Source organism: Ixodes scapularis, unplaced genomic scaffold, assembly GCF_016920785.2.
Source record: "Ixodes scapularis isolate PalLabHiFi unplaced genomic scaffold, ASM1692078v2 PGA_scaffold9__187_contigs__length_104089568, whole genome shotgun sequence".
Lineage (NCBI taxonomy): Eukaryota > Metazoa > Arthropoda > Arachnida > Ixodida > Ixodidae > Ixodes > Ixodes scapularis.
The window spans coordinates 17,764,444-17,791,655 of NW_024609884.1; the positions used below are offsets into that span (position 1 = coordinate 17,764,444).

General features: G+C 44.5%; 1 protein-coding gene across 3 annotated transcripts; it reads left to right on the top strand.

The window, feature by feature from the left end:
• Positions 1 to 774: 774 nt before the first annotated feature.
• On the top strand, positions 775 to 26,058 carry LOC115331158 (protein starmaker). Of its 3 annotated transcripts, none has more exons than XM_029993233.4 (13): positions 775 to 942; positions 1,350 to 1,536; positions 6,620 to 6,714; positions 8,633 to 8,764; positions 9,696 to 9,807; positions 10,327 to 10,390; positions 11,852 to 11,983; positions 15,579 to 15,671; positions 17,208 to 17,258; positions 17,383 to 17,459; positions 18,843 to 18,945; positions 19,633 to 20,727; positions 25,746 to 26,058. In XM_029993233.4, the coding sequence occupies exons 2-13, from the start codon at positions 1,400 to 1,402 to the stop codon at positions 25,806 to 25,808; spliced, it is 2,154 nt and encodes a 717-aa protein (XP_029849093.1). In that variant the 5' UTR covers positions 775 to 942; positions 1,350 to 1,399; the 3' UTR covers positions 25,809 to 26,058. The 3 variants fall into 3 exon arrangements, with proteins under 3 accessions (XP_029849093.1, XP_029849094.1, XP_042143461.1); XM_029993234.4 differs by having other exon boundaries at positions 792 to 942; positions 1,388 to 1,536; XM_042287527.1 differs by lacking the exon at positions 775 to 942 and having other exon boundaries at positions 1,350 to 5,398; positions 5,553 to 6,714.
• Positions 26,059 to 27,212: the final 1,154 nt, after the last annotated feature.

The window sequence follows — 27,212 nt, forward strand, 5'->3', positions numbered from 1 at the left end:
CGAGTTTGCGGCGAAGGTAGCTTGGCAATGCACTCAGCTTTGGAGATCCCAAAACCACCTGTGTTTGACGGGCTACATGCTACCGCTCGCATCGATCGGTATTACAAATGGAGACTTGGGCAAAGTTACTTTGCCTGGGGTAGGTCTATATAGCATCTAAATCAAACGGCCTCGGTGTTTCTTAAACGCACAATGCGTCACATGATCGTCGTTGTCGCTCCTGCCCAAACTCGACGTCGGACATTCGTTGTGCCGGAAGAAACTGTGCAGGATTTGCCGGAGTGCTTGGTGGTGAAACGAATCGAGCAAACTCGGTGTGGCGGGAGGCCTCTCTCGCTTGGTGCGTACAGGTGAAAATACTGACGGTGCGTTGAGAACATTGAGAATAACATGGTGTGCTTGGCTCCTTAAAGGCATTCTTCTTAAAAAATTTTTTTTTGAAAGCGATATGGCGAAGGCATCTCACGATCACATGCGCTCGCCATCGCGGAACCGAAACACGAAAATAGTCGACACAGAAAGAGATTGGATTGGATTGTAATGGCTCGACATAAAAAAAAAAAAACACCAATGTCGTCAGCGCGCGCTCTAATATAGGTGTGACTTTTTTTAACAAAAATACTTTTTTTTAAAAATATCAATATAAGACAGCATAAAATAAAAATTGAAAACAAAACAATACCAGTGGGATTAGTACTTTTCGCATGATTGAAACCGCTGAGACATCTATCGCCTGCATTCAGAACCACACAAGTTCCAACTTCCAGGCGACAGACCGTGTTTTATACCACAGAAAATAGGTAGCGCAAGCGAGCATACAATATTTTATTATTACAAAAAATAATTTTTTGATTTTCACCTCCATCCACTCTGCTTCCGGTCGGTCCTATCCATCAATTTCCGTTGTCATGCGATGGACGTGTGAGTAGCGAAGACGTTCGGGTGCGTATTCTTTCGAAGATTATGTAGTTAATGTGTACGTAAACATGATTTCGACTGATTACTGTTGATCAGTAGCCACTATCCTGCTCTATAAGACATGGCGAGAGCTCATATGCGTAGTACGATCAGCACGTGTGTCGCAGTAGCGGTGGTGGCCGGCGGCGTTCTACCAAAAAGGCGGTTATACGAGAATACAGCATTTCGTTCCAAATCGAACATGAAATTGAAGTGCTTTAGCGATTCACTAACCCCCTAAGTTTTGAATAGCTTGGAAAATATATTGGGACAGCGATAAAAAGTAATCTTGAGGCTGGTGGAAAATGTGGTTGCCGCTTGCCGCCTTGCGCGCCATTCATTTTGGTGCAGTTAGGCATAAAGGCGACGGTGTGTCGTTTTGTGGCGTCCAGTTGAGTTTCAGAGCTTGAGCCCTGCGTTGAACGTGCAGCGACCCGAGAAAATGTCGTCGAAGAATTCTTTGGCCCCGCCGCTCAAGGCGATGCCCATGAAGGATCTGAAAGCGTTAGCCACCAAGAAACTGGGGGTCTTTGCAACCAAGCACCTACCCAAAGATACGAGCTACGTCGTGGGACTTAGGTAATTTTCTGCATCGTTCTTTTTATGTTCGCGTTTTGTAGCAGTCTTGTTGTCGTGTGGTGCGCGCTCATCCCTTGCTACAAAACTAGAGAGAGCAAGAGAACAGCTCTAATTTTTCGAGTATCCCATTCGATCGCGCTGTGCTATCACAAAATAGTAGTGGAACGCGATTTCGAGATTGCAGTGGGACGCCGAATGTTTCGATGCAGGCGATGTGCAGTTTCTCTTCAAATCGTTTCAGTCCACGATTTTCGGAATTCATGGTCCGAGAGCTTTTGTCCACAAACTCGCGAGCGACCACGCTAAGCTTTAAGCGAGAGGCTCGTGCCTGCGTTCGCGATCTTGTTCCCAAAACCTCGCGAACCGGCGAGTTCTGAAAATGGTGGATTCGTACCGAACGCGATCTCGGGCCTTGCCTTTTTCTTCGTGTTTTGTGCACGGAATTCCAATATCCGGCGCACTTGATACGTTGGCGTGGATTGTGACAGCAGCATTGTAGGCTAGGGTTTCCGGTTCTGATGATCGCAGGTTGGTTGTTTCGAAGAGATCACGCAGCGCTTGCTTGCGGTCAGTAAGGCACCAAGAAAACCATTCGTTTTGGGTATCTGGAATTGTACGATCATGTTTATGGCACTCCTTATTAAGCATAGCTCGTGGCGTTTATAAACTGCTGCTGCCTTTCTAAATGATCTGTTGCAAAAAGCCGGTTCCCTGCGTTAGTTATTACGTAATGATATGTGTCGCTCCTCAATATTTGTTTTCTGGCACACCCTTGTTAGGTATCAAGCTAGCTTGGAAACTGCTTTACCATTTTTTTTTTTAAACTTTGGTGTAAATGTAAAGCTTGTAAAAACTGACATTTTTTTTTTTTTTTTTCATTATTTATGCAGGTAGGAGTTAAGGGAGAGAGGAGATTCATTTTAGCTCTTGCTGGAATGAATAGTGGGTAGACCTAAAGCTAGCTGCCTTTTTCTTGACTGCACTCGTCGAATGCATTGGAATGCAGAACTCCAGCATCTGGCGTTTAGCTTTCAAATTTGAATATGTTCAACGAGTGCAGTGAAGACAAAGGCGGCTAGCTTTAGTTCTTCCCACTTATCATTCCAACCAGAGCTCGGTGTTCTGACGTCCCCACACACACTCGTCTCCTCCTCGTCCTCAGTCTCTGTCCGTATAGGCTGTGCTACTTCTCTTTGTGTGATTTTATCTGCTTATTTGTTACTGTGGACAGGCTGAAGTTCTGCTTGTCTTGGGTGACAGTAGTGTCTGTTAACACTGGATTCGCTTGGATCCTCTGTAATTCAAATTCAGTTTATTTTCTCTGTATATATGTGTACAGTGCACACAACTGTTAAATTGGATGCGCAAATGGTGGCTGAAACTGGTCAAAGCCGTTGGCGCAAAAACTGGGAGTGGAGCATCCACAAGAAACAGTGGCATGGGATTGCCATGTCACACCAGCAAGTTATTTCTTTGGCGGCTGCTGGCGTGTTATATTTAACAGTTGCACTTTTGTGCAGGCAAAAAGCTAACACTTTGATTTGATCAGGACCACCCCTGTTTTTTTGGCAGAGGCGCAAACAGACAATCATAAAAGATTAAGAAAAAAAACACATCCATGCAACAAAAGAAGGAATCGCGCTGTGGAAATTGTTTGTAAATACACTCACTGTGATTCAGATGCACTCAGTCTGGATCAGTTGGTTTGCAAAACATTTTGGGTGCAATGTGTTTTTTTTTTTTATTGTATTGTTTAGATGGGAGGTTTTGTCATCTGTGTTACATGCTTGTGGTGTGCAAGGCATGCGCATAGTTCTGTCTCATGTTCTGAATTTTTCTTTTGGTGTTCGTCTGTGGTACCTATTATTAGAAGCCGACAAAAGAAGGCTGAAATTAATGCAAATCACTTGATATGTAGTCCTTACAATGATTCAAGGAGAAACGGCACTAATGCAACATATATACGAGGGATGCACCATATTGGGGACTCCAGCGACCTATAGGGGCACCCACCACCAAACAAACATGGCGGCTGAGAACAGGTCGCGTCGGCTCGGCCGGGCCGGACCGGGCCGCCTGAACGGGTGGCGCGTTCAATTTAACAGATTTTCTTTTGTTTAATGCCCTACTTTATAGGTATTTGAACTGCGACGGTTAAGTGTAGCCGGTGCACATAAACTTGCAGAGCATAGTTTTGTTTTCCCAGCGCTTTATGTTCTTTTCATGTCAAACTTTTGTTTCAGAGATTTCGTTCAAAATCGAAACTATGGGCTCCGGAGAGACGGTAATAGACTCCAACCAGTTTCGATCAGCTAAGGAAAGCGGCGATGACTACAAGATTGTTCCACCGAGAGTAATTTACAGCTAACTCACATGTCTCGACCATGCGACTTATCTGTCCGCGAAATCGAGCTTTTGTATGTATCCGCATTTAAGAAACAGTTCCAGTCGTCTATCCGGTCAACAAGACAGGCTGGAGGAAAATTACGAAAATTAAGCAAGCACTTCTTGAGCCAAGGGGCATGTTAACCCACTGGCGCCCCACTAAGCACCTGATAGTCGTATTTCATTTCAGGTTTTAGTAGCAATCGAGAAGTCATTTTGTTGAATATGCGGGTTATGTATTATATTTCTTACTATGTCCCACTAAAGCGATATTAGTATATTCTTCGGGTTGAGATATTAGTTTAGTTGGCTAGGTATTATAGGTGAGTTGCTGACTAAAAGTATATTTGACGGACAGAGAGATACTACTTAAACTCAGCCAAATGGATTTAGCCGGCAGCACGGAGACAAATGCGTACAAGCTGAAGAGAGTCTTCATCAGAGATTCACGCGGAACCTTTCTGGGCATTGAACTTGACTTCGAATCTTGAACGGAGAAATCGAGTATTTTTTTGTGGCCGGACAACCTGAGCAATGTAGACGTATATTGATGGTGGCTTCGACGGGGGTATAATTATTGGAGGCGTGATAGATCATAATGTTGTGACAGCATCTAACTTGGCAAGATGCGTCCCCCACCTTATGAAAGCAGACAATTTCCCTCATTAATCGTATGCAGCGAGCAGGTTTTCCGGAATCAAGTAATTGCAAAATCAGCCCAACTCCTTCGGTGTGGTCCAGAGGCTTTTTCGGTGAAAAGCAGCCAAGATGAATAGCCAACGCACCGACCGGCGTGGGTGGCTCAATCTTCAAGCTAGTTGAACGCAACTAAACTCAAGAAAAGCAGCTGTCGAGTCTTCCAATTCACTTGACTGCAACATTGGTGTTCCCTCCAGTGAAACACCTCGTTTGTCGTCCTCAGTCCACTGTTCTACATCCTTATAAAGAAACCACTTATCAGTTACCAAGTAGTCGTCACTTTGAATGTGATTCGAGACCGACAAGCAATCAAAAGCTTTTTTTCGTGATTCCTCCCCATCGAAGAAACCGAAAGCACGCTACCGTGTGTTGTGGAGTAAACAGGCTTTGAAACACATGATGGAAGGAAACAATCTTCTGAGGCTTCACCACACTAATAAACACTCAGGCAAACTTGAGAAATATTCGGACCTTCATCAAATTACATTGTTCGCCACCGCGCCAACAACACATGTCGGCGAAAGCCGCAAGAGACGTGAAGAGGCGCAAAGCGACCTGTTTCGGCTGGTACCCGGTTTTCCCGCTTGGTGGCGCCCGTTTTGCTGGAGTCGCAAATTGATTTACACTTCCTTTTTTTTTGTTTTTTTTGCTGCAGATTCCAGCCACTTGAAGGTCGGTAGATGTGCCCACCTTCTAGACATATTCCTCCCGCAGCACTGTTGTTTGTCTACCTTCTCATCCTTGACCGTGTCTTTGCTCTGCTTTTTAATTTATAACCATGAAATACCATGACTTGTTACAGAAAGAAAAACAGAAAGGACGGACAAGGACGGACATCTTTCGTCCTTGTCCGTCATGTCCGTCCTTGTCCGTCCTTTCTGTTTTTCTTTCTGTAACAAGTCATCAAAACCAACGCGCTCACGTTTAACTACATGAAATACCAACTAGCCGAAATGTCAACGTTAGCCTCCTTCTAGAGCTGTATGAACTTGCACCACCGGTGATAGCCTTTTCATGCCCTGCCAGAGCCGCTTTTAGGAAGTGCATCACACCCATGCCTGGACAGCAGCTTCCAGCTCATCACTGACCACGCTGGGGTTGTTTTCATGATTCCAAACAGACAATAATCACTGGGGGCCAGGACTGGTCGTATGATGCTCTGAAAAGATGTCTGAACCTTACCAGGCGCCGGTCAATCATGGTGTTGCATGCATCTACATGAAAGGATGACTGATGCTTGTGAGGATGACTGGCTGGCGCCTAGTCGGGTTCAGCCGTCTTTCTGACGCGTCGTACGACCCATTGGTGTTTGGACATGGTGTGTATGGTGGCGTGACCTAGCCCCCAGTGATTATTACTTGCTTGGGGCCATGGAAAACCACTGCAAGAATGTCGTTTTGTGATCATTGATGAGCTAAAAGCAGCTGTTGGGCTGCTTTTAGCTTTTAGTGTTTGGCAAAGCACTTCCAAAACATGATTTTGGCAAGGCTTGAAAAGGCTGCCGCACCAGTGATGCAAGTGCATTCGGCTCCCGGCAGAGTTTTGTGAAGGTGGACATAACTACCGACCCTGAAGTGTCCAGTATCTGCAGCAAACAAATGAAGTGTAAATCAATATGGTAGGCCCTTCATATATATGTTGGTATCTGTTTGGAGAGACAAACGAGTTTTTGTTGAAAGATGGTGTCAGCTGATCTGGTTAAGTAGGTGTGTTGTGTTAGTTGGTTATACTGTTACTAATAATTCGTTTCCAGTTTCTTTGCTAGGAGTTGTGTGCCTATTGACAGGTGGAGGGTCACTGCATTGGTGCGAGGCACTTCATTCGTATTCGGTCTAAGTATTCCTGTGTGTGGAATCTGCAAACTTAGATGAGGGTGCCACTTGTTAGAGGAGCCCTTTCTATGTTTGAAAAGGACAAGCTTCTCAAGGCTCATCCTAGGGAATTCCAGAAACTGATCACCTAAACCGGTCTTGCTCACATTTGGTTTCTAATTATGCAGCCAGTCCATTACGAACAGCAAGATCGCCGCAGCCTCCTCTGACAACAGCATCTACCTTTATGATGAATACCTGATGCAGAAGGGGATCCTTCAGGGTACGTTACTGGCTAATCATTGTCTGATGTGCACATTGTGTGAGCATGTTGCACACTTGTACATAAATTACAGGGATGTGAGCTGTACCTGCCTCAGAGTTGATTCTTCTCACTATACAAAGTTATACCAGAGCTTGTTATGTGCTTGGCTTGTGAGGTAGTCATTAAAAAAAAAAAAAAAAAAGGACTGATGTAAAGCATCTTCTAACAATTTTCCTTGTTTCCTTGATTAACCTTCTTGTTCAAAGCAATCAGTCATCATGGTAAAAGTTTTGAGACTTTATGAAGTATTTTGTCTTGCAGCTTGAAGTAATGTTTTCTCTGTTGCACAAATCTGTATTGCTTGTGTTTTATATCTGATACTTGCAAATCGGCTGACGCACTAGACTTGCATGGCCTGTGTGTTTAGCTGGAATGCAGACAGTTCCTTTTTGTGTTGTATATAAGAATAAATCTTTGTTGGTTTTGCAGCAATTCATAATTTTTTTTTAAAAACATAGGTATATTTTGATTTGCAATTTAAACATGCTAATGATCTCTTGTCAGTTACATTTCTTTCTTTCTTTTCTAAAAGATCATATGAAGGTCCGCATTTTCCCCAAAACTTGGAGGATATCAAAAGTCTGAATTTCATTGTCGCTCAAGGTTCAAGATATGCTAGGTGAAAGGAGACACAAGAAATATACCAAATTTATATTTCAAGTTATTTTAAACTCTTTACGCCTCATGTCCTAGTAGTTCTCGTGATTTTGCTATTATCAGTGAACAGTGAGCTGAAGTGGAAAACGGTGGATGATTGAGTGTGTCGGAGGGCCAGTGCATTGTGTTCCTACAGTGATTTTAGTCTGGACATTGCAAAGTGTAATGAAAGTTTAAAGTGAAGTCTTTCTTTTTATGTGGTTAAGCTGGTGGCATTCTGAATTATCACTCCTGTGTATAATTGAAGCTAGATATTTTAATTTCTACTAGGTCAGCCTTGTGTAGTGTGAACGTGCAAGCTGCGGCCACTTTTATAGAAGTGTCATTTAGCTAAGTGATCTTCAAAGTTTTTAATGCATGTGAGGATGACAAACGTGCCAGTCCACAATTGCTGCTTCTGTCATTTTGTGCTCGGGTCTAACTTTACTAATACTACACAGAGCAGCTGCAGTGTATGCGTTGCCAAAAGCTTGAGAAGTCTTTAGACTTCGGCAACACCTTGCTCAGTGTTGCTTCTAAACCAGGAATTTTTACACATCAAGTACTACACTTCATCTTGAAAGTTGCGTGTGAGATGTTGGGAGGCATGGAGCTTAAACTTTGGTCTAGCATGTTGTGCAGTATTTGGTGCCCTCCTTTGACGAAGGTAATGGGCGTTCTATTGTACGGCCACCTGCTACAATGATGCACATGCATAATCAATCAATATTAAACTGAAAAAAAAACAACAGACAAGTGACTAAATAAATGTATACCCTTCGGTAGAAGCATCCGCATTGTTCTTGCAGGTAGCTCTTGACTTGAAGAGCCCGTTTCTCAAACCCAGCCAAGAGCCAGGGCAGTCGTTTTTACTGCACGCCAAATCTCTCGCAAACACTCTTTGGGTAGGTCCACACTATGGACTTGTACAGCACATTCTCATTTGGTCTGTGCGGCAGTGTGCGACGCTTTTCCCTGGCATGGTGTGGGGTTTGTGAGACGGTGCCCTGCGCCATCTGCCCAGCTGGTGGTTCGCCCACCTGAAGGTGACCCTTGGGAACTTTGGTGCAGGACAGAGGCGGTCGATTGCCCCCCTCCCGCTGATGCCGGAGCGGAGTTTGGTTGCGCCTGCTCCCTGCGTAGAGGGAGGAGAGCGGGGTGCAAGGGGCGCTGGGTGGGGGGGGCTCGGGAGGGGGGTTGCAGGGGACTGGCCCTTGACTCTGCTTGGGACCCTCCACAGACAAGATGAAGGAGGTGACGGGAGTGCGGTTTAGCATCTCGAACCCGAACCTGGTGTACAACTCGTGCAGGGATGGCAGCGTGCGTGTTTGGGACCTTCGCAACATTCGACACCCTGTCTCCAAGTTTGTTGGTGAGGTTTTCTTTCCTCCCTACCCTGACACAGGCCTCGGACACCGAGAGAGCCTGTGCCAGGGGGTGCTGTTGGTTGCTAGGGCGGTTCTGTTGTGTAACAAAAACTAAAATGACTAGAAAAAAAAGTACATTCAGTTTTTATTATAATGTGATTACCTCAGTTTCTGCCGATAGTGATCGTGAGACTTTGTAATGCACTCTCTTAGAGTTGCCAGCTTTTCTTCAGTATTGCCCTTTGTTATGCTAGGTTAGGGTTTAACGGGTAGTGTTTGGGCTTGCCTTGTTGGTTAAATTTGTGTTCTCCTTTGTGATCAAGTTTTTTTTTGTGTTGAGTGCGGTACTTTGAAGAAGAGGTTTGGATTAATTTCATTTTCCGAAACCCACGACAACTCAGTCTGTGAAGGCATTTTCATATTTTTTGTCTGAGCCCATGATGAGGTTCAAGTGTTGCAACCAGAGTTTCGTGATTGCATGAAGTGGTGCAGTGCTCTGAAACTTAACGCTCACATTTGACTGATTGGTTAGCTCAAGCTATACAAAGCTTCTCAGCTTTGTATAACCGCATGTGGCCATCACAGTGCTGCCCTAAACACCACCGTTCGTTATAGGCTACTACTATATTGATTGCCCAGTGCTCATAAAAAGACAAGAAAAATATTTTGAGTTGAATAGAGGCACTGTCCATATCACAGAAGAAAAAAAAAACCTTTCCTATAGCTACAGGTTTATAAAAAAATATACTTTCTAGACAGAAATCGGAAAAGTAATGTAGAATTGGAAGAATAAATAAAATTAAAATCAACAACACTGAAATTCACATGTCTTGGGCTATAGTGTGCTTCAGGTCAGCTTCAGTCTGTGCTACCTAGTTGCATTTCCTCGTGATCTTCGAAGGATGAGCAGGTTGTTGACCGACTTTTGTCTCCCAGCCAACACTGACGGCAAAGTGAAGCCCCTCTCGTGCTTCGACTTCAACTGCAATGAACAGTTCCTTTGTGCTGGCACTGACCTCTATGACGACAATGCCTACCTGCTCTTCTGGTGAGTGCTTCATGGGTCTTGCTTTGCTTGCAAACTTTTCTGTCACTATGTCCACCCCAACCTGCGTTCCGTCGTTTTTTTTTATATGGCCAACTTGCACTCAAAGTAAACTTTATAGGAGCTTTATTTTTATGTCATTTAATAGTTAATAATGCCTGTTTTGAAGCCATGTTACAATCTGCAATGTTGTTCACTGAGAAGAGGTGCAAGATAATTCCGATGACTCCAATTACGATACCCGATACTTCGCCGATGCCTTTGTGCAGGCATCACACCGTTACCAAATACCGTTATCGGACGTATTGGAATGGTCTACTAAGACTCTCTAATGTCATCTTTTTAGCTAGGTAGCTTTTTTCTGGAGTTGTTGCATTTTATTTGTGTTATAGGTACCGAAAAGTCACATTTCAACAGTCCAGGAAATTTCGGGTTAGTTAAGAATGATGACAGTATATAAACCTGAGGTGTTTGTGTAAGTCTGTATGCTATGAGAAATAACTTGGCTGGCATTCTTTGCAGGGATTTTCGAAGTAACAAGATCCTGGGTGGTTACTGGGATTCTCACAATGATGACATCACGCAGGTAGGAAATGGTGATTGAGGTGGTGTCAAGGATAGCGAGTTTGTGAAAGATAAGCCTAGGAAAAGTGTGCCCAGATGTGCTCCTTTTAATCCTCTACTAAACTGCACATACCCAGGTGTACAGATTAGTAGAGGATGTGCACCTTCATTGTTTCAAGGTTGGTTGCTTTGTGGAATTGGTCATGGAGAATAGGAGCATGGAAGGTTGTGCTTCGTCTCACCTTAACATGGACTAACTGTAAGGCTACAGGCATAAGCCTATGGCTTTGACTAGCATCCTTCTGCATGAGCGCTCATGCAGCCGATGCGCCATCATACACAAGGAACTCGCTCTTGTAGCTTTTGTTGATTCTCCATGTTAAGGTGAGTACATATAGGTGTGCATGCTCCTAAACATTTTTCTGCAGTGCTAGAATTTTTTTTTAATCACAAAAACTTTTTAGGAAGGCAGGCTTTTCTAAATTATGTTAATGCTGCTGATAAGTTAAAAGCACCAGTCTGCCTCTGCTAGCTGTCTCCCCTCTCATCTTAACATACCACTCATATTGTTTGCATATGAGCTCTGTATGGCAGCTTGAGTTCACATTCAGTTGTGTTCCTATACTGGATGTTGAACAGCCTGTTTTTTTTTTTGTAACCTCCCAATCAGTAAATACGTTTGAGTTCATATCCTGCCCAATTTCAACGTGATAACTAAATTCAGGTGACAAGAAACTGTAGGAGGCAGCCCCTAACTTCTTTTCTTTTTAAAAGTGCTACAGCTTCTCTTTAACAAGCTTTTTTGCATTTGCATATGAAAGATGCATTTTTGGAAACTGGGCATTCATCCTCATGTTTCACTGAGACGAAGTCACGCTTTATTACTTTTCCCGTTGTAGCCAACCAGTAAAATATGTATAAAAAAAACATTCGGGATATTTGCCAGCGAGTCTTTCTTCTTTTAAGATGTTTGAACTGGTTATCATAGAATACCGAGCATCCGCCGATTCCACATTAAGCGCCCATTACCAAATTTGTAAGGTCTGAGAAAATACTCGCAGTACATTTATATGTAAAATTGATGACAGGACAGGCGCCCATCCCCCATTTTGTTTTTGCGATTATCTCCAAAGTTTGATTGGGCTCTTCCCCGATATTTTACGGTAGTGAAATTCTAACAGAACTTTTTCTTTCAACATTTTTGTATCGCAGTTTGACTGGCAACCGGAGTTATTTCAAATTACTTTGCACGGATCCGTCACTTCTTCTGCAACGTCTCGAAACCGTAATCCAACTTTAAGGGGAGCCGAACAGGATGTGTGTTGCACTTTTGTCGCCGAGAAATTTTGTTGTGGTGATCGCGATGGGGCAGCATGTGCCAACGGGACAGGAAGTGACCGGGGTGGGGCGGGTGCCCGAGTGTTGGGCCCGTACAGAAGGCGGCCCGTGTGCAGGTTACAAACCCCCTTTTCCTGGGCATCAGATCAAGTTCCACCCGTCGAAGCCGAACCTGATGGCCTCTGCTGGCCTGGATGGCTTGGTCAACCTGTTCGACATAAGCCAGACAGATGAGGACGACGCTCTTCAGGCCACGCTCAACTGCGAGTGTGCAATTGTGAGTGGACCTCCCTCAGTGTGTGCACTACTCTGGTTTGGTACCGGGGTCACTTTGTTTCCGGTCATTACTCGGAAGTGGGTTAGTCCGGCATCATTGCCTTGAGACGGAAAGGAGGTCGGGTCCCTTCTCGTTTCTCTAGCTCTAGGCCCGCAGTGCTTCTTAAACTTTCAAATCTCAAGCAACCCCAGTTTCTTGAATGATAGCCGAGGCACCCTTCTTTGTCTAAACACTGATGCAGTAAAGTAGTGCAGAAGCCTACAAACATTGTAAAATAATGTAGATAGTACTAGGGAATGTTTGGAGAATAGTCATGCTTCAGCGGATGACACAGGTCTTCTAAAACTGTGCTTGAACCCTCTTTGTACGACTGTAGCCAATTCGCGACATATCAGTTATATGCATTGAATAAACCTGTGGTTCTCAGCCCCTTATGTTTTGGGGACCCTTTCTGGATCGGCAGAAGGGATGGGGGATCCACAGTGTGGGGAGAGGGGAAATTGGACTATTGCTATAACAAAAGTCGGTTTTGAAACGACTTTGAAACTCTGAAACAGAAAATAATCAACCCTATAGTTCGTTGCAACTCAAGAAGGTACAGGGCGAGGGTAAGACGGGCCGGGGAGGAGAAAGCAGACAGAACGCTGGAGAAGAGAGGAAGAAACCTTCTCTCTTTAGCGTTCCGTCTGCTTCCTCCCCTGCCTTCCTTTCCCTCACCCTAACTTCTCGAGTTGCAACGAACTGTAGTCACTTGGCACACATGGTTTGGTCTATTTAGCTTTGGGGGATATCCAGAATCAATAAAAAAAGGTTTATTGCTCGCTTGATTGACATTCGGAGGCTTCGGGTACCCTAACGAGACCTTCAGGGACTCCAAAGGGTCCGCTGACCGCTGTTAGAGAGCCACTGGTATAAACAGTTAACTGCATTTAAGTGACCGATGCCGACTGTCGCAAAATCTCGCGACATACACCCCAATGTGCAGGAGATGCCTCGCTCCAGCTCTTGGCAGCATAATATACTTTGGGTCAGAATCAGCTGTCGCCGGCGGACAGCAATATTGAGCACATGATCTGCAGAGTTTCAGCCGTTTAATCTGTGAAACAGAAAATGAGTTGTTGTTTTAAAATTCTAAAATATATATCTGCAGTCCTAACTAGTTTTGTGCACTGCATTTTATGTAAATTTGGAGCTTCCTGACAAATAAAATTGCTACGCTCGCTTTGTCGCGAATTCGTAACATTCGGCATTAGTGACGTGCACGTTGAGTTTTGAATGACTTCGAAAACAATCTTGGTAACTTCTAAACAAATTTTAATGGTTGGTAACTTCTAAACAAATTTTAATGGAAGATGAGTTACGCGGGGGCGACCCTCAAGCTCTTACTAATCTCATCTCAAAATAAAGGAATTTTGCCGGCCCATGAACGAAGACGTCCACGTGAACAATACAGGACACTGACCTGTAGTGAATGTTGCAAGACAGCAGTGGAAGATACAGGGTTGCAAAGGGGCAGACCGTCATAAAGTGTAGCAATGTTCATTCTTGCTTGAACAGGCATCTGCTTTTCACAAATTTCCCCAATCCTAAAGCTCGACCCTCGATGCTTTGAGCTCTTTGCTCGTTTGTTTTTAGCAGATAAAGAACACACTCTTGTTTTATGTCAAAATTTTTATTTATTTTTTATTTTTTCACATTTATTTTTGAGAGAAAATTAAACTCTATGCAGCTGTATAATAGAAAAATTAGTTATTCTGTGGCCTGTTGCTGCGATTTTGCGACATACCTCAATTTACGAAATGGCGTTCTCATCACAATCACCGATGTGGCTATCTTTCTTGGGACACTGAGAGCAGCACTTTATAGTAAGAAAATGTTTTTTACATGATTTCTGAATAGTTTTGGTGTTTCAGGGTTAAGGGGAGAGACCCTAGCCTGGAAAGACAAAAATTATAATAAAAAAGTGCATTTTTAGAACATTTCTTCTTATTATCGTACAAGTCACACAAAAAATGTTCTCTATTTACTGCACTCAGGAAGCGCTCACGTCTAGATTAACTCAGTTTTCAGTGAAAGTGGGTTAAGCGTTCCCCCGGTCTTTTTTTGGTAGTTACATTGATTCAGAGTTTCATACCCAAGCTGTTTACGAGCATGTTTTGAAAAACGTTTTCTGATTTCTCAGAATTCATTCTTTTGGTGACAAAACAACTCAGTATCAATGGATTCTTACTTGGATTGTAGTGCTTTAAAGGTAGAATACCTCATAAGCTAGAGAATGCAACAAACTGATATTTCTGAAGAATGTCAACTATAAAATTTCTGATTGGTAAGTCATCAACAAAATAATTTCAACTTGCGATAGCTTTTTCCAGAATGAAGCCAAAATTATAGGAAAGTAGAGGAGTTGGGCAGAAACATACTTGAAAAAAAAAGCTGGCTCTATCTGCTGAGTCGTAACTACAAGGTAGGCCGAGTGACAATGTTGTGTACACACATGACCATGGCCTTCCCTCTAGGTGACTTTGCTCAGAGTCCCGCTCCTGTGGGGAGGGGAGGAGTGTGAGAGGGAATGGAGAAAGGAAACTGTGTACCGGTTTTCTGCCTGGCAGAAGACGATGCTGTGGGTTGGCCTTTAGACTGAAAGAACACTTTGTTTAGGGGCAGGTATGGCTGAAAAAATTTTGGACCTTGGGGGAACCTTTGGGATACTCTTGGACACCCCTCGGTTCCCAGGAAACCAGATTGAGAACCCATGCTGTAGGGCAATAATGTTCAGCGGCAGTAGCCAGTTTGATTTTTATGATTCTTTTAGTTACCGTATGGCTGTGTGTGTGTGTGAAGGCCAGTGCACCGACTGCTGGAGGGCGTGCAGGGTCAATAATTGCAACCTATAGAAGTAGTCCAGCAAAGGATGATGCAGGAATACCTTTTCAACCCAAAAACACAATCTGCTGGGTCTCTAAGCATCCTCAAACCAGGCATGTAACCAGAATTTTGATTTGGGGGGTGGGGGGGGGGGGGGGGGGGGGGGGAATGGGGAAGGGAAGGGAAGGGGGGGGAGTGTGCACACCAATGGCAAAATGCTGTATGAGGAGGAGGGGAACAGCATGCCCCAACAAAATGGAAAATTTCGGAGGGGGGGGGGGGGCTGGGCCCTATGGGCCCCCCCCCCCCCCTGGCGACGTGCCTGCCTCAAGCTCTCTCAAGTCTCTTCTTTCGTTACCCTAATACTGGCTTTAACGGTGGTGTCCCTGTTCACTTCCCTTTTTTTAAATAAATATTTTGATCTGCATGTTGATCACTCGGGATTTTTTTAAGAGATCTTGTGCATCTTCAGTTCTTTATCAAAATACCAAAATTGCGCATCTACCAACTGAGTTCACTTTGACTTGTGGCTCAGTTGTTGTGTTTGTGTAACCAAAGCTCCCATTAGGCATGCAAGAGGACCATCCACATTTGCATTGTTGCAGTTTGTGGTTTGTTTGGTTCCTGTAGACAGTTAGACTTATCTAAAGCTTAATGTCTGCCTTTTGGCTGCAGTTGGTGACTGACTTGTTGGGTTGGTCTGTCTGTTTTTTCTGCTTTTTGTGTGCAGAATAAAATGCAGTGGGTGAGGCAGCGTTCTGGAGAGGAGCTGATTTCCTGCATCACCACCGATGAAGTAGTGCAGATTTGGAGCCCCGATGAGGTGAGCTACAATATTATTCGGCACTTTCTATGAAACAAGAAAACTTTTTGTGTTGCAGCACAGGCTAGCTAGTCAAAAGGTGGTGATATACAGTAGACTTCCATTAATTCAATTCCACTTCATTTGAACCTGTTCGGTGGTCCCGGCAATGGTCCATACATTTTACTAAAGAAAAAAGTCAACTATTTTCTTGCTGAAACATCAAATATTAATTAATTCAATCTAGAGAGAATCGGCGGCGTACAGATTACAAGCGTGACTGACTGCGTCCGATGTGCCAACTGTCAGTCTGATCGAATTGAAACTGTTTCCTGTTTTTTTATTATAGAATTTTTGCAGCATTTGGGATTGGTGGAGTGCAGCATGCGTGACGTGCATGCCAGGCAATGTTTTGCGTTGCCCATGGCTTTAACAATGAACATGCACATTCCATTGACCGCAACACCAGTAGACTTGTACACTACCCCCAGCTTCTTGTAGTGGCTCTCACCATCTCGCCTTTCTCTCGCCTTAGGCCTGCGTTCCCAACACTCATCTGCTCTATTAGTGGGGCACCAAGATTGCTGCCAAAACATGTAGCTCCTCTCATTTCTTCGCATTCTTTTTGTCTTTCTGGTGGTCGTTGCAATGTCTATCGGTCTCAGTGTTCCTCTAGGCTAGTTGCATTATCCCTTCGCCATGACGACCTGCACTGTGGCCCAGGTGGTGCTTATCTTGCCTTGCAAAGCGGTTTTTCGCTTTAGAGCGTATCTCGATCTTGCAAGATCGTCTGTACACTGCCCGCTTCCAAAAGAAAGTGCAGACTACCATCACAGCTCATTTCCAGTAAATGAAGGTAAAATTTCATCCAAATTTCGCACGCACGCACCCTTTATGGGGGATTTCAGATAATTTGAACCGATTTTGCGTGTCTCGTCTAGGTCAAATTATTGGAAGTCGACTGTATTTACCTTTTACGGCTGTTGGCGGCCTGCTGTAATTGGGCACATGGGTGGGAAGAAAGGCTGACATGTTATGAAATGGGGTCACATTTTTATTTATGCAAAAGCATTAACTGTACCATGGAGCGAGCCGACATCATCAGCTTTGAAGCCGCGGCAAACGCACCCTTCCTTCAAGTGAAGCCAGCTCCCAGCTATGAAACCACGCGAAAAGCCTAGCCAAACGGCACCTACTTCCCCCGATCCCAAGGAGCGGAGTAAAGCTGATAGATTTCGGCTGCAGTCCCATTGGCTGGCACGCGTGGACGAGGCTCCCATTGGCCGCTGCACGTCAGTTTTAATGACCGCCACCCCTTGGCGCTGCGTGTCCACGAGGCAGCCGCTCCACGCCTAAGGTCAGCGCGCCGAGGACAGCGCGCGCGCTCGATTGTCGACGCCAGTACGCTGCAGACGAAAGAAGGGAGTGGAAGAGCGGCGTGCTTGGCTTTCGTATTCACAACTCGTAAGAAGTGCTTAGGTGTACCTCGAGCCTTTTGTTGCCGGCCTAGCTTTTTTGCTATTTCTCGCATGTGATCTCAACCTCTTTCTTTTTTAGGTGACACCGCGGAAGTTGATCACCCGTGCAGATTTGAGCTCCACATTCACTGTGAGTTTGATCTGTCTGAATTGAGTAGAGAGCCTGCTGCGTTTTTATGTTGATCTGAGTGTCCTTGAAGAATGGTGCCATTTAATTGTGGTTATGATATCTTCCTTTTTTTTTGTCTTCTCAGGAACATGTGCAGATCGACCACATTGTTGACAACCTCATGTTTGAGGAGAAGATGTATACTTGTACTGGATCCTCTAGGTAAAGTTTCTTTTTGACCTTTGGCCTTTAAGGGTGTTTATTTTGATTCACCTTGCTATTGTTTTTAACACTTCTAGCCTCTGGAATTGATTGCTTCACAAATATATGGTGGTTCGCTTTTGACAATCTTGAAATCAAAGGACGCCAGTGTGACCCTTTCGCAATGCGATCCCTTCGCAAACTTTTCCGTGCATCGTTTAAAATTTCAGCGCGTGGGCATGTAAAATGAATACCATGGTAGTTCTCATGATGCCACTGCGTTAAGACTGTGTTTACCGAACGAAATGTCCGAAAAATTACTTTCTCGATTTTACGAAGTTTCTGATCTAATGAAGTAATTTACAGCTCCCCTTGACTTTGTATGATTGAGTTTTGACTGTAGTACCAAAATGATGTGTGTGCATCTTGTTAGGTAATGCGGTGCAGTGCTACAAACCCCTCAGTTCAACACCTATACTCCCGTGTCACTAGTTGCATGCAGTACATGCGAAGGTAATGCCAAGCGAATGGAGGAAGGGCAAGCTCTAGGACGGCTGGGGAGGAGGAGAGATACGTCCTCTCTCACATTCCTACTGCTCTTCTTTTCTCTCCTCGCCCTCTATTTCCCTTCTCTCCCGTCTCGCCTTCCTAGTGCTCATTATTTTTCTCTTCGCCTGGTGTTGCCTTCCCCTGCACTGCACACAACTAGTGACACGAAGTATAGACGTCCCTTTTCCTTAGTTGATTGTGTTAGGGGAGCGAATTTGTTCTGTTAGATGCCTTCCAACTTTTGACGGAAGCCTATGTTAACCCAAGAGCAGTAATAAGTGGGGTTCCGTGTTTTCGGGGTTTATTTCTCCTTGCATTCAAGAATGTTTTCCCCGAGTTTATTATTTTTTTTTTTCTCTACAGATTCAGTATTTTTTTATGTCAGTCGGTCTCGAACAAAAGAATCTGCATTTATTGGGGATTACGTTGCGGAAAGTAGGACACAGGCATGGAATTTCTAAACCTCCAGGCAATATGTGCGAGACACAAAGACTTTGAAAATATCCCATAAGAGTACGAAATGGGACAACAAACATGGTTCTTGTAGAAAGAGGCAGTCTTGGGGACAGTTCAGTGCATGCTGTGTTCTGGGTCAACTTGAGATAAAGCTCTAGACAAATCGCCTCCCCATAAAGCTTTTTTTTTTTTTTTTTCCTCAATTTAAAGACGGTTATTTTTTTTTTTTTGATAAAACGGGCTCGGGCCAGGTAATTCACGGGGTTTATTGGTATTCACTGGAAACACGGAATCCTAGTTATAAACTGCATCTAAACACTGTTTTGGTGGCCCTAGTGTATTGAAGGGTTTCTGTCGTAGATATGAGTCGACAAACAAACGGGATGTTATATGTTCCAGGGGCCTGGGCCTGCTTTGGAATGTGACCGAGGACAAGCCGGAGCTGATCTCCGTCCTTTGGAAGGGTCACAAGGACCTCCCCAGGGTGGCTACATTGACAAAGGTCTGCCCATCAGACTTCCCTGTTTTTATCAAATTGGTAATCGTCTTGCGGACTGAAGTTAGGTGATGCCATACACTAGCTTAAAGCCCGACCTACAAAAAGTTTTTTTCCGCAAAGTAGGAAAATCCTTCTCGCCGCCCTTCACATTTCTCCCTCCCATTGCCAGCCGGATGGCTGCCTCTTGGGGCTGTTCGCTGCATTATTTCAAGAGTATGAGCGGACTATTTTCTTATTTCTCTTACACAAAACTTGTTGACGCAGTCGTGGGGATCACAAGGTTACGGAAGCAAAGGATCTTATCCCGGCTAATCCAGTCCCAAGAGGCAGCAACAAAAGTTGTCCACCAACCGTCAAGATAGCAGTGGGAAAGGGAGAAATGGGAAAGGTAGCAAGGAGGATTTTTAAAAAAACTTTTTGTAGGTCGGCTTTTAAGAACCTTCCTGAATTGACAGCGAAAACACCTCCGTACTCTACGCTTATAGGCTAAGAAAATTAAAGTAACTTCCTTGACGTTTCCGAGGGGAGTATTTCCATCATAATTCCAGTGTTTCCGAGCTAAAGCAAATATTGCTGAGGTGGTCATACTTAATCCGACCAAGGTCTGTGCTTTGCATGCATCCACTCATGGTCTGTTGAAGTAGGGGGAACGTTGTCGCATATTGACATTTTGTCGTTGCTTCATTGCAGTACTTTGTGGTGACTGGGGCAGAAGATGGTAATGTATGCATCTGGAGGCCAGAATCTGAGTGTCCGCCCCAACCCGAGGAAGAGGAAGAGGAACCAATGGAGGAAGAAATGCCAGAAACGCCAGAAAGAGTGGACAAGTCTGACAAGTATGACAAGGACAAGTCTGACAAATATGATAAAGACAGGCGTGACAAGTCTCGTGACAAGTCTCGCGACAGGTCTCGCGACAGGTCCCGGGACAGATCATCTCGTGACCGGTCTCGTGACCGGTCCCGCAACAGGTCTCGCAACAAGTCCCGCGACAAATCCCGTGACAGGTCTCGTGACAGATCTCGCAACAAGTCTCGGGACAGGTCTCGTGACAGGTCTGATCGGGATAAGTCGGACCGTAGCAAGTCAGATCGCAGCAAGTCTGATCGTGACAGATCCGACCGCGACAAGAGTGACCGTGACAGGTCCGACCGTGACAAGTCCGATCGTGACAGGTCTGACCGTGATAGATCCGACCGTGACAAGAGTGATCGCAGCAAGTCTGACCGCGACAAGTCTGACCGCGACAAGTCCGACCGTGACAAGTCCGACCGTGACAAGTCTGATCGCGACAAGTCTGACCGGAACAAATCTGACCGCGACAAGTCTGACCGCGACAAGTCTGACCGCGACAAGTCCGACCGCGACAAGTCCGACCGTGACAAGTCCGACCGTGACAAGTCCGACCGCGACAAGTCTGAACGCGACAAGTCCGATCGCGACAAGTCTGACCGCGACAAATCTGACCATGACAAGTCCGACCGTGACAAGTCTGATCGTGACAAGTCGGACCGAGACAAGAGCGATCGCGACAAGTCGGACCGGGACAGGGTGGACAAGAATGAAAAGTCTGACCGAGACAGATCGGACAAGTATGAGAAGTCTGACCGGGACAGATCGGACAAGTATGAGAAGTCTGAGAGAGACAGATCTGACAAAGACAAATCGGACAGACATGACAAATCAGATCGGGACAAGTCAGACAGGCATGAGAAATCGGACAAGTCAGACAGGGACAAATATGACAAGTCGGACAGGGACAAGTCTGAAAGATCATCTTATAAGGTGAGCCAAACTTCTTGTCCTTGGGGTGTCTTTTAGCATGGCACTAAAGAAAATTTTGTCAAAATCTATCTCGGATGGTGCAAAAATCTTAGCAAGCCGAATTTGACATGCTAATCATATAATGAAGTGACTAGAAATTGCTAGTTGGAATTGTTAGGAGGTTGCAGTCTGCAGTACCGTATTTACTCGAGTAATAGCCGCACTGTTTATGAAGAAAACCTGAGGGTTCTCTTTTCCGCAGAGCACGCGGATTACCAATCGCCGCAGTCGACTGCATGATTCCAGTGGTTTACAGGACAGATAACGTCTTGGCGCAAGGATACCATCTCTGAAGATTGCATTTGTTTGGAGAATCGTGTTCTCGATCGAGTTATTAACTGTGTTATCAACACGATGATTGGCTGTATATGTGTTTGCGGGAAAGTAGACACAAGGGCCTTGTTCATAAATAGTGTGGCTATCACTTGAGTAAGTACGGTATTCCCAGAAATACGAAATGACCCAAATGGAATTGCGTGGGAACCACCCGTTCCCACGCAATTCCATTTGGTGGGAACCACCTGTTTTCATGTCCCCAAGCAAAATTCAAAGTAATAGGCAGACCGCATTCCTTTGCTACTTCTTTCAATTGCATTCCGGTCTACCAGTGATTACGGTGGAATTTGTTGTCAAAATTAGCTTTGTACATAAGGTAGCGTTCTTTGGGTGTTATCAGTGGATGGCTGAGAAAAAATGCTGATGTGGGGAACACAGGAAGCGGCGTTCAGCTATAAGGGGGCAACTCCGCTCAATTCCGAAGATTTCAGGATAATGAGTGATTTCACGTTAAAAAGCCTAATAAAAGACACCACGTCATTTGCTTCGCAAGAAATGGGATATATATTTTTAAATCTAATTTTAAACACAATCAAAAATCGAAACCGAAACTTCAGCTCTGACTGGCAACACAGGCCTCGGGCCCCCAAGAGCATGGCTATCACGTGGTGCGAGATGTCACGTGATCCTCTACGCAACGACGGGCGGGATTGGGGCAGGCGTGTGCCAGGCACAAGTGTCGTCTCCATTGCACTCTTCACGATTTGGTGTCAACGACATTGACGACGTCTGCACAACTGCGGCAGAAGTCTGCACACATAGTGTCCGTAGTGTGGACGAAACTCCGATAAACAATCACAAACGGTGAGACAATGATGGCGGGACCACGGCGGGGCAGCTGGACGACTCCCAAGAAGCGTTCTGCGCAAGCACGTTACGCCAATCACGTGGACACCGCTGAGCGCCGGGAGGAAACGTTGCTGACGTCTTCCATTACGCTTGCCCGGAGAAGTAAAAACAAGCAAAAGGGGAAATGTTGATGACGTTAAGCTCGGTGTTGACTTCGCCCACGCCGTAGCCTTGACTGCGCTGTTGATTGCGCCTCAATTTGCCCGCTCGAGTCAGCCGATTTCGCCGAGTTGCAAAGTTTGCCGGACTGTTTAAGAAACATTTAAACAGAACTCCGTTGTAACATTTGACTTGTGGTGTTCCTAGGTGATACTGAAAAGGACTGCATTGTTTTTTAAAAACAAAAATGAAGTAGAGTTGCTCTTTAAGTTTCTTTTGAGATAATATATCTTGCTTTTATAGTACTATCTGTTTTAATTATTTTTTGTAACAACTCATTCTGATCCTATGAGATTATATCACAAGGCCATAAAACTATCCATGAAAGCATGCTGAACATGAATTTAAAGGGAAGCTGAAGAGGTTCTTGAAAAAAACAAGTTCGAGATGAATTCTAAAGTATTTTTATCCTGTGAAACAGAATATCACGTTTGTTTTCCCCGAAGATGTCACTAAACGCTAGAAAACACGAAATATCTCCGACCAGTCATTAAGTCATTAAAGGATCTTTCGGCCGCCAAGCGCGTGTCACTCATGTGGACAGTGCTTGCAATTGAAGCTTGCCAGGTATATTCCCCCGCACTGACACCAGTTGTGACGTCTTTCGCTGACCTTTTTGAAAATAGCAAGAGTGCGCGTGCATAGCTTTGATAGGTGTTGAAGATGCGCGAGGGCGGTGATTCCTAGAACTCTTTCTATGACGTAACACTCTGGGAAGGCGGGGCTTCAGCGGTACTTTGAGAATGATTTTCTGCAGCCTCCGTGCACCAAATTGAAAAACAATCTTGATATCCGTGATACTGGAGGCTAAATGAAGACTATTCAAGTGTTTTTGCTCAAATACAGAACCCCTTCACTTTCCCTTTAAATATATAAACATGGTTTCGTATCAAAGTTATGTGAAAGTTTTTTTTTCTTTGACTGAACTTCGGCTGTTTCTCATCTGAGCATGTGAACTCGCAATATTTTTGTGTTCTAATAGATCTCTGAAAGGAATGTTGGTTGGTGTTTTTACCAACAGGTCTTTTTTTTCACCCCTTGATACGGGGTAACGGGAGGCTTTTGAAATCGGTGACTACAGCAAAACATGGTCCAATTTTCACATGGATAGCATCAACTCGGGCAGCAAAGTTTGGCGCTTAGTTGTAGCCTGTAAGGTTGAAGTGCGAGGATCATGGATCTATGATTTATGCTGACCATCTAGTGCACCTTACTTGGAGGGGTGCTGATGCACAGCTTCATTGTTGCTTTGAGAATTCCATAACAGTCCAAGAAAGAACAATTATGTAACCTCCTAATACAACAGACCCCACATTAGAAGGACACTGCATTCATCTTAAGCAATATATTGCTTTAAACTGCTTGGATGAGACACATGTAATTCAGTGCATTCTCCTCTGAAAAGAATGAATGCAGTATTTACGCCAAGTGGTGCAGTCCGGCAGAGCTGTACAAGGACTGGTTGATCGCGTGCCTTTTGACAGCACGAAAGAGAGTATCTGGCCTAACCGCAATGTGACTGTATGAGAAGCTACTTTGGAAGTGACATTGGCCTTGAAATAGAGGCCACTAAAAAGTCTCAAGTTTATGGGCTATTTTATTTTTGGGTGAAGTGCATTTTTGACAGGCACATTGAAGGGCCTAAAATTAAATCGCCGAATTATCAAAACGGTCAATATCGAAACGCAAAAAAAAAAGCAAAACGAAAAAAAGATAAAAAAGAACAACGAAAATTTAATTAGTTGAAGCATACAGCACCAATGATTGAAATTGACCAAATATGACGTTCGATACCACCCCCCCTGGTTCACTTGAGAAACCAGAAGAAACATTTTCTGTTTCTATCGTATTGGATAGGAATTTCTTGTTTATTGCAGTCCAAATTTGTTATGCGCATCTCCTCGCAGAAAGCCCAGGACATCTCCTTTCTCCTGGTTGCCCAAAGCGGCTGCCAAACGGTCTTCGCGTATCGTTTGCAGCTTGTGTCGAGGATGGCAAGGTTTTCTCCCAATCGCTGCTTCGATATCGTCTTCGACGGCCGCTTTCTCTTTTTTCTTGTTCGTAATCAGCCAAAAGACACCTACGTGGTGCCCGCATACCAGCATCTCCCATTGTCAGTGCCATGCCTCAGCGAAGTCATTGCCTCGTGGATATCCGTTCTCAGCAAGCGCGATTACATTCCATAGTGATGGCGGAAATGTCGGCGGGTTTCGGATGATCACGGTAGAGTTACCTCCTGCGACGCGGCCAATACTGCGGCGCGAGTTTCCAAGGACGTAGTTATCTTTCCACCATTTCAACAGCTCAGTTGCATCTTGTGGGAAGAGTGGTTTCAGCTATGCGTGCACATCTCGCACTTCTTCAATTGACGTACAGAAACAATAGAGCAGCAAGCTGCCTCACCTTGGCTCTGAAACCATAGACATTATCTTTGTAGAGTGCTGTTAGTCCTAAGTTTTATACTCTTCTCTTTATTGACTGGCACAGGTGGAACATGCAACCATGCATGTTCGATCATGGGAAAAGTGACCGAACCACGTTGATTCCTGCCAATACAAAGTCTTTGCTCACAATCCGTGGATATAGTGCGAGTCCAAGGTCGGCGGGGGGAATTAAGGGCTTATTTGAAGATGGCCTTGTACCGTACTTGGGTTCATCTCGTTACGGGGCAGTGGACGAGAGGATGCACGCGACCATGGACAAGGGCATGAGTTGTGTACATCTGTTTGAAGAGCGACGACACGGTCTTAAATGTTCCATCCATCAACCACATTGTAGCGTTTTTCAGTTGCTTCAGGACATTGTCCGTCAAAAAGATTAGGAGACAAGCTCAATCTTCGCATGTGTAACCCCAAAGCAGGAACTCTCGTCTCTCTAAGGTAGTCCGGAACTTGCCTTCAATGTTGAGCTCTTGTGCAGTATAGATGGCTCGTGTGGGCAGTCCGCTTTTCTCTTCTGTCTCACAAGCTGGCTCTAGGTTTCGTTGCTTGGTAGGTGCTGCGAATTTCGGAGAAAAGCTCGCCAGAGAAAAAAGCTCACCCAGTTTTCGGCGGGTCCGTAAAAATGCTCATTAGTAATTTGACGGACACAAAGAAAAACTCTCCTCGAATTAAATTTTTATACAAGGTGATCATTGTCATCTAATGTCGACTGTCGACTGTTTTTGTCCAACTCTTAATTGCCATATTTTAATCCGACCTAGGCTGGATGTAGGAAATATCTACTTTCTATTTTGCCGATCGAAACAGCTGAGAATTGAAATCATATACCTTAAATAGAAGGCGGAATATGATGATTTGGTAATTGCATTTATTCCATTAAATTATTCAGTGTCGGTTACCACATATAAGCTGATACATGCCTGAACGCCCAAAAATGGGCGACCAGAAATGTTCACACTATTCGGCATTTTGCTTTTCAGCGTTTTGAAATTTCAACATTTTGATTTTTCGGCGTTTAAATTTTTTGGGCGTCTGATGTTCTTGATGTTTCGATGTTTGGCCTTTTCACAATTCGGCGTTTTAATAGGGACCCCATGAAGGCAATTAAAAGTATTTTCTGAGTGAGCAGTACCCCTTCAACTGCAGTTAGATTTCACTTATTAAAACAAACTTTTCCACTCTGAATGCTTGCAGATGTCATCCTCAGCGAAGGAGAAGCTAACCTCTTCTCACAACAGCAAGCCATACTCAAGATAGCAAGTTTGCCCGTATCGACAGAGAAGACCACGGCGGTTTTTCACACATCCCCCAGTTTCTTTCTGGCTATCCGCACGTTCTTTCCTCTGTAGAGTTCATCATTGTTTTGTCACTTGCTCATGAGTGTAAAAAGTCATTACTCGCAATGCTGGTGCAGTTCACCCTATACCCTAAGTACGATGTCATTTTCGTTTTCTCTTTCTGTGATGCATGTACCTTTGAGGATCAGTAAAAGCGATTGGCTCTGTCACTCTCATTCCATGTTCGTAGTAGCCCATGTAAACAAACACCGGGTGGCTCTTTTTTAACTTTGTCAGCCTAATAGATGTACTTCGATGTACCTTTGGGGAGAAAGCAAAGGGCCAGTGTCTTTGTCGACCTGGAAATGTATGAATAGGTAATCTGAAAATAAATTCCTAGTGCCCCTGCAAATTACTATTGGAGATCCACATGGCAGGTGTGGGTTCAGGAGAGTCTTGTCTTGAGCTTGTGCATTAATGTGCCAGTCTCTGTTGCAAGAGTACTCTCCCAATTCTGAGGCATCGCACATTTACACTACATTGCTGAGGACCGTGTGACAATGGCATCATGCTTAGACATTATTGTGCATAAGGCTTGTGGGGCAAAGGTCATGGGCTTGCAGTTTTACATGAAGGTTCATGTCCCTTTAGTAGACGTTATTTTGCTCAAAGTACATACTTCGTTTATTTTTAGTCATGCACCACTGATCTCTATTATTATTTGCTGGATCACGTTTTCCCAGTTCCACCCATGCACTGGAATGTGGCCACGGTCAGCCATCTTTTTGGTAGAGTTATATTACCTCTAGCCTTCATGGTAATATGGCGGTCATCATTGCAACACGTGCAAGAAGCAGATGAACTTGCACTCCGCATAGGTTTAATTTTATATCAAATGCATTGTTTACTTGCCATCTCAATGTGGGCATTGGTTTTCTGAGGCCGATGTACTTAAATGTAGTATGTTAAAATTACCGTAGTTAAAAATAGTTAAGTGGAAGCTTGGGAATAAAGGCCCGTTCACAGTTCTGCAACCGAGTACGACCGAGAGAGACGTGACCTGTTAAAACCTCTTTAAATTTCTTGGGACGAGAGAACACGCTGGCGCCATCTGTGTGGTGACCCTGGAACTGCATTTCACAAGAGCAAAGGTTTTGTGGGATTTCAGAGGTCAAATGTGCGGATACCTATAAGAAAGGCTCGTTTATAACGTTGACAAAAGTTTTTCGAGCCAAGAAAGTATAATGTGCGAGAGAAATAGAAAATATGCCGGACCACCAAGTTTACACCGCTACCCAATAGATGGCGCCAGTGTGTCCTCTCGTAAGAGGTTTCAAGACACCTAGCTCTAAGAGGTCGCAAGAGTGTGAATGGTCCTTAATCT

Bases quoted from the DNA above. Each gene is read 5' to 3' on its own strand.
- LOC115331158 (XM_029993233.4), top strand. From the start codon at position 1,400: ATGTCGTCGAAGAATTCTTTGGCCCCGCCGCTCAAGGCGATGCCCATG. The intron at 1,537-6,619 runs GTAATTTTCTGC...CTAATTATGCAG, and splicing joins AGCTACGTCGTGGGACTTAG to CCAGTCCATTACGAACAGCA. The intron at 18,946-19,632 runs GTCTGCCCATCA...GCTTCATTGCAG, and splicing joins GGGTGGCTACATTGACAAAG to TACTTTGTGGTGACTGGGGC.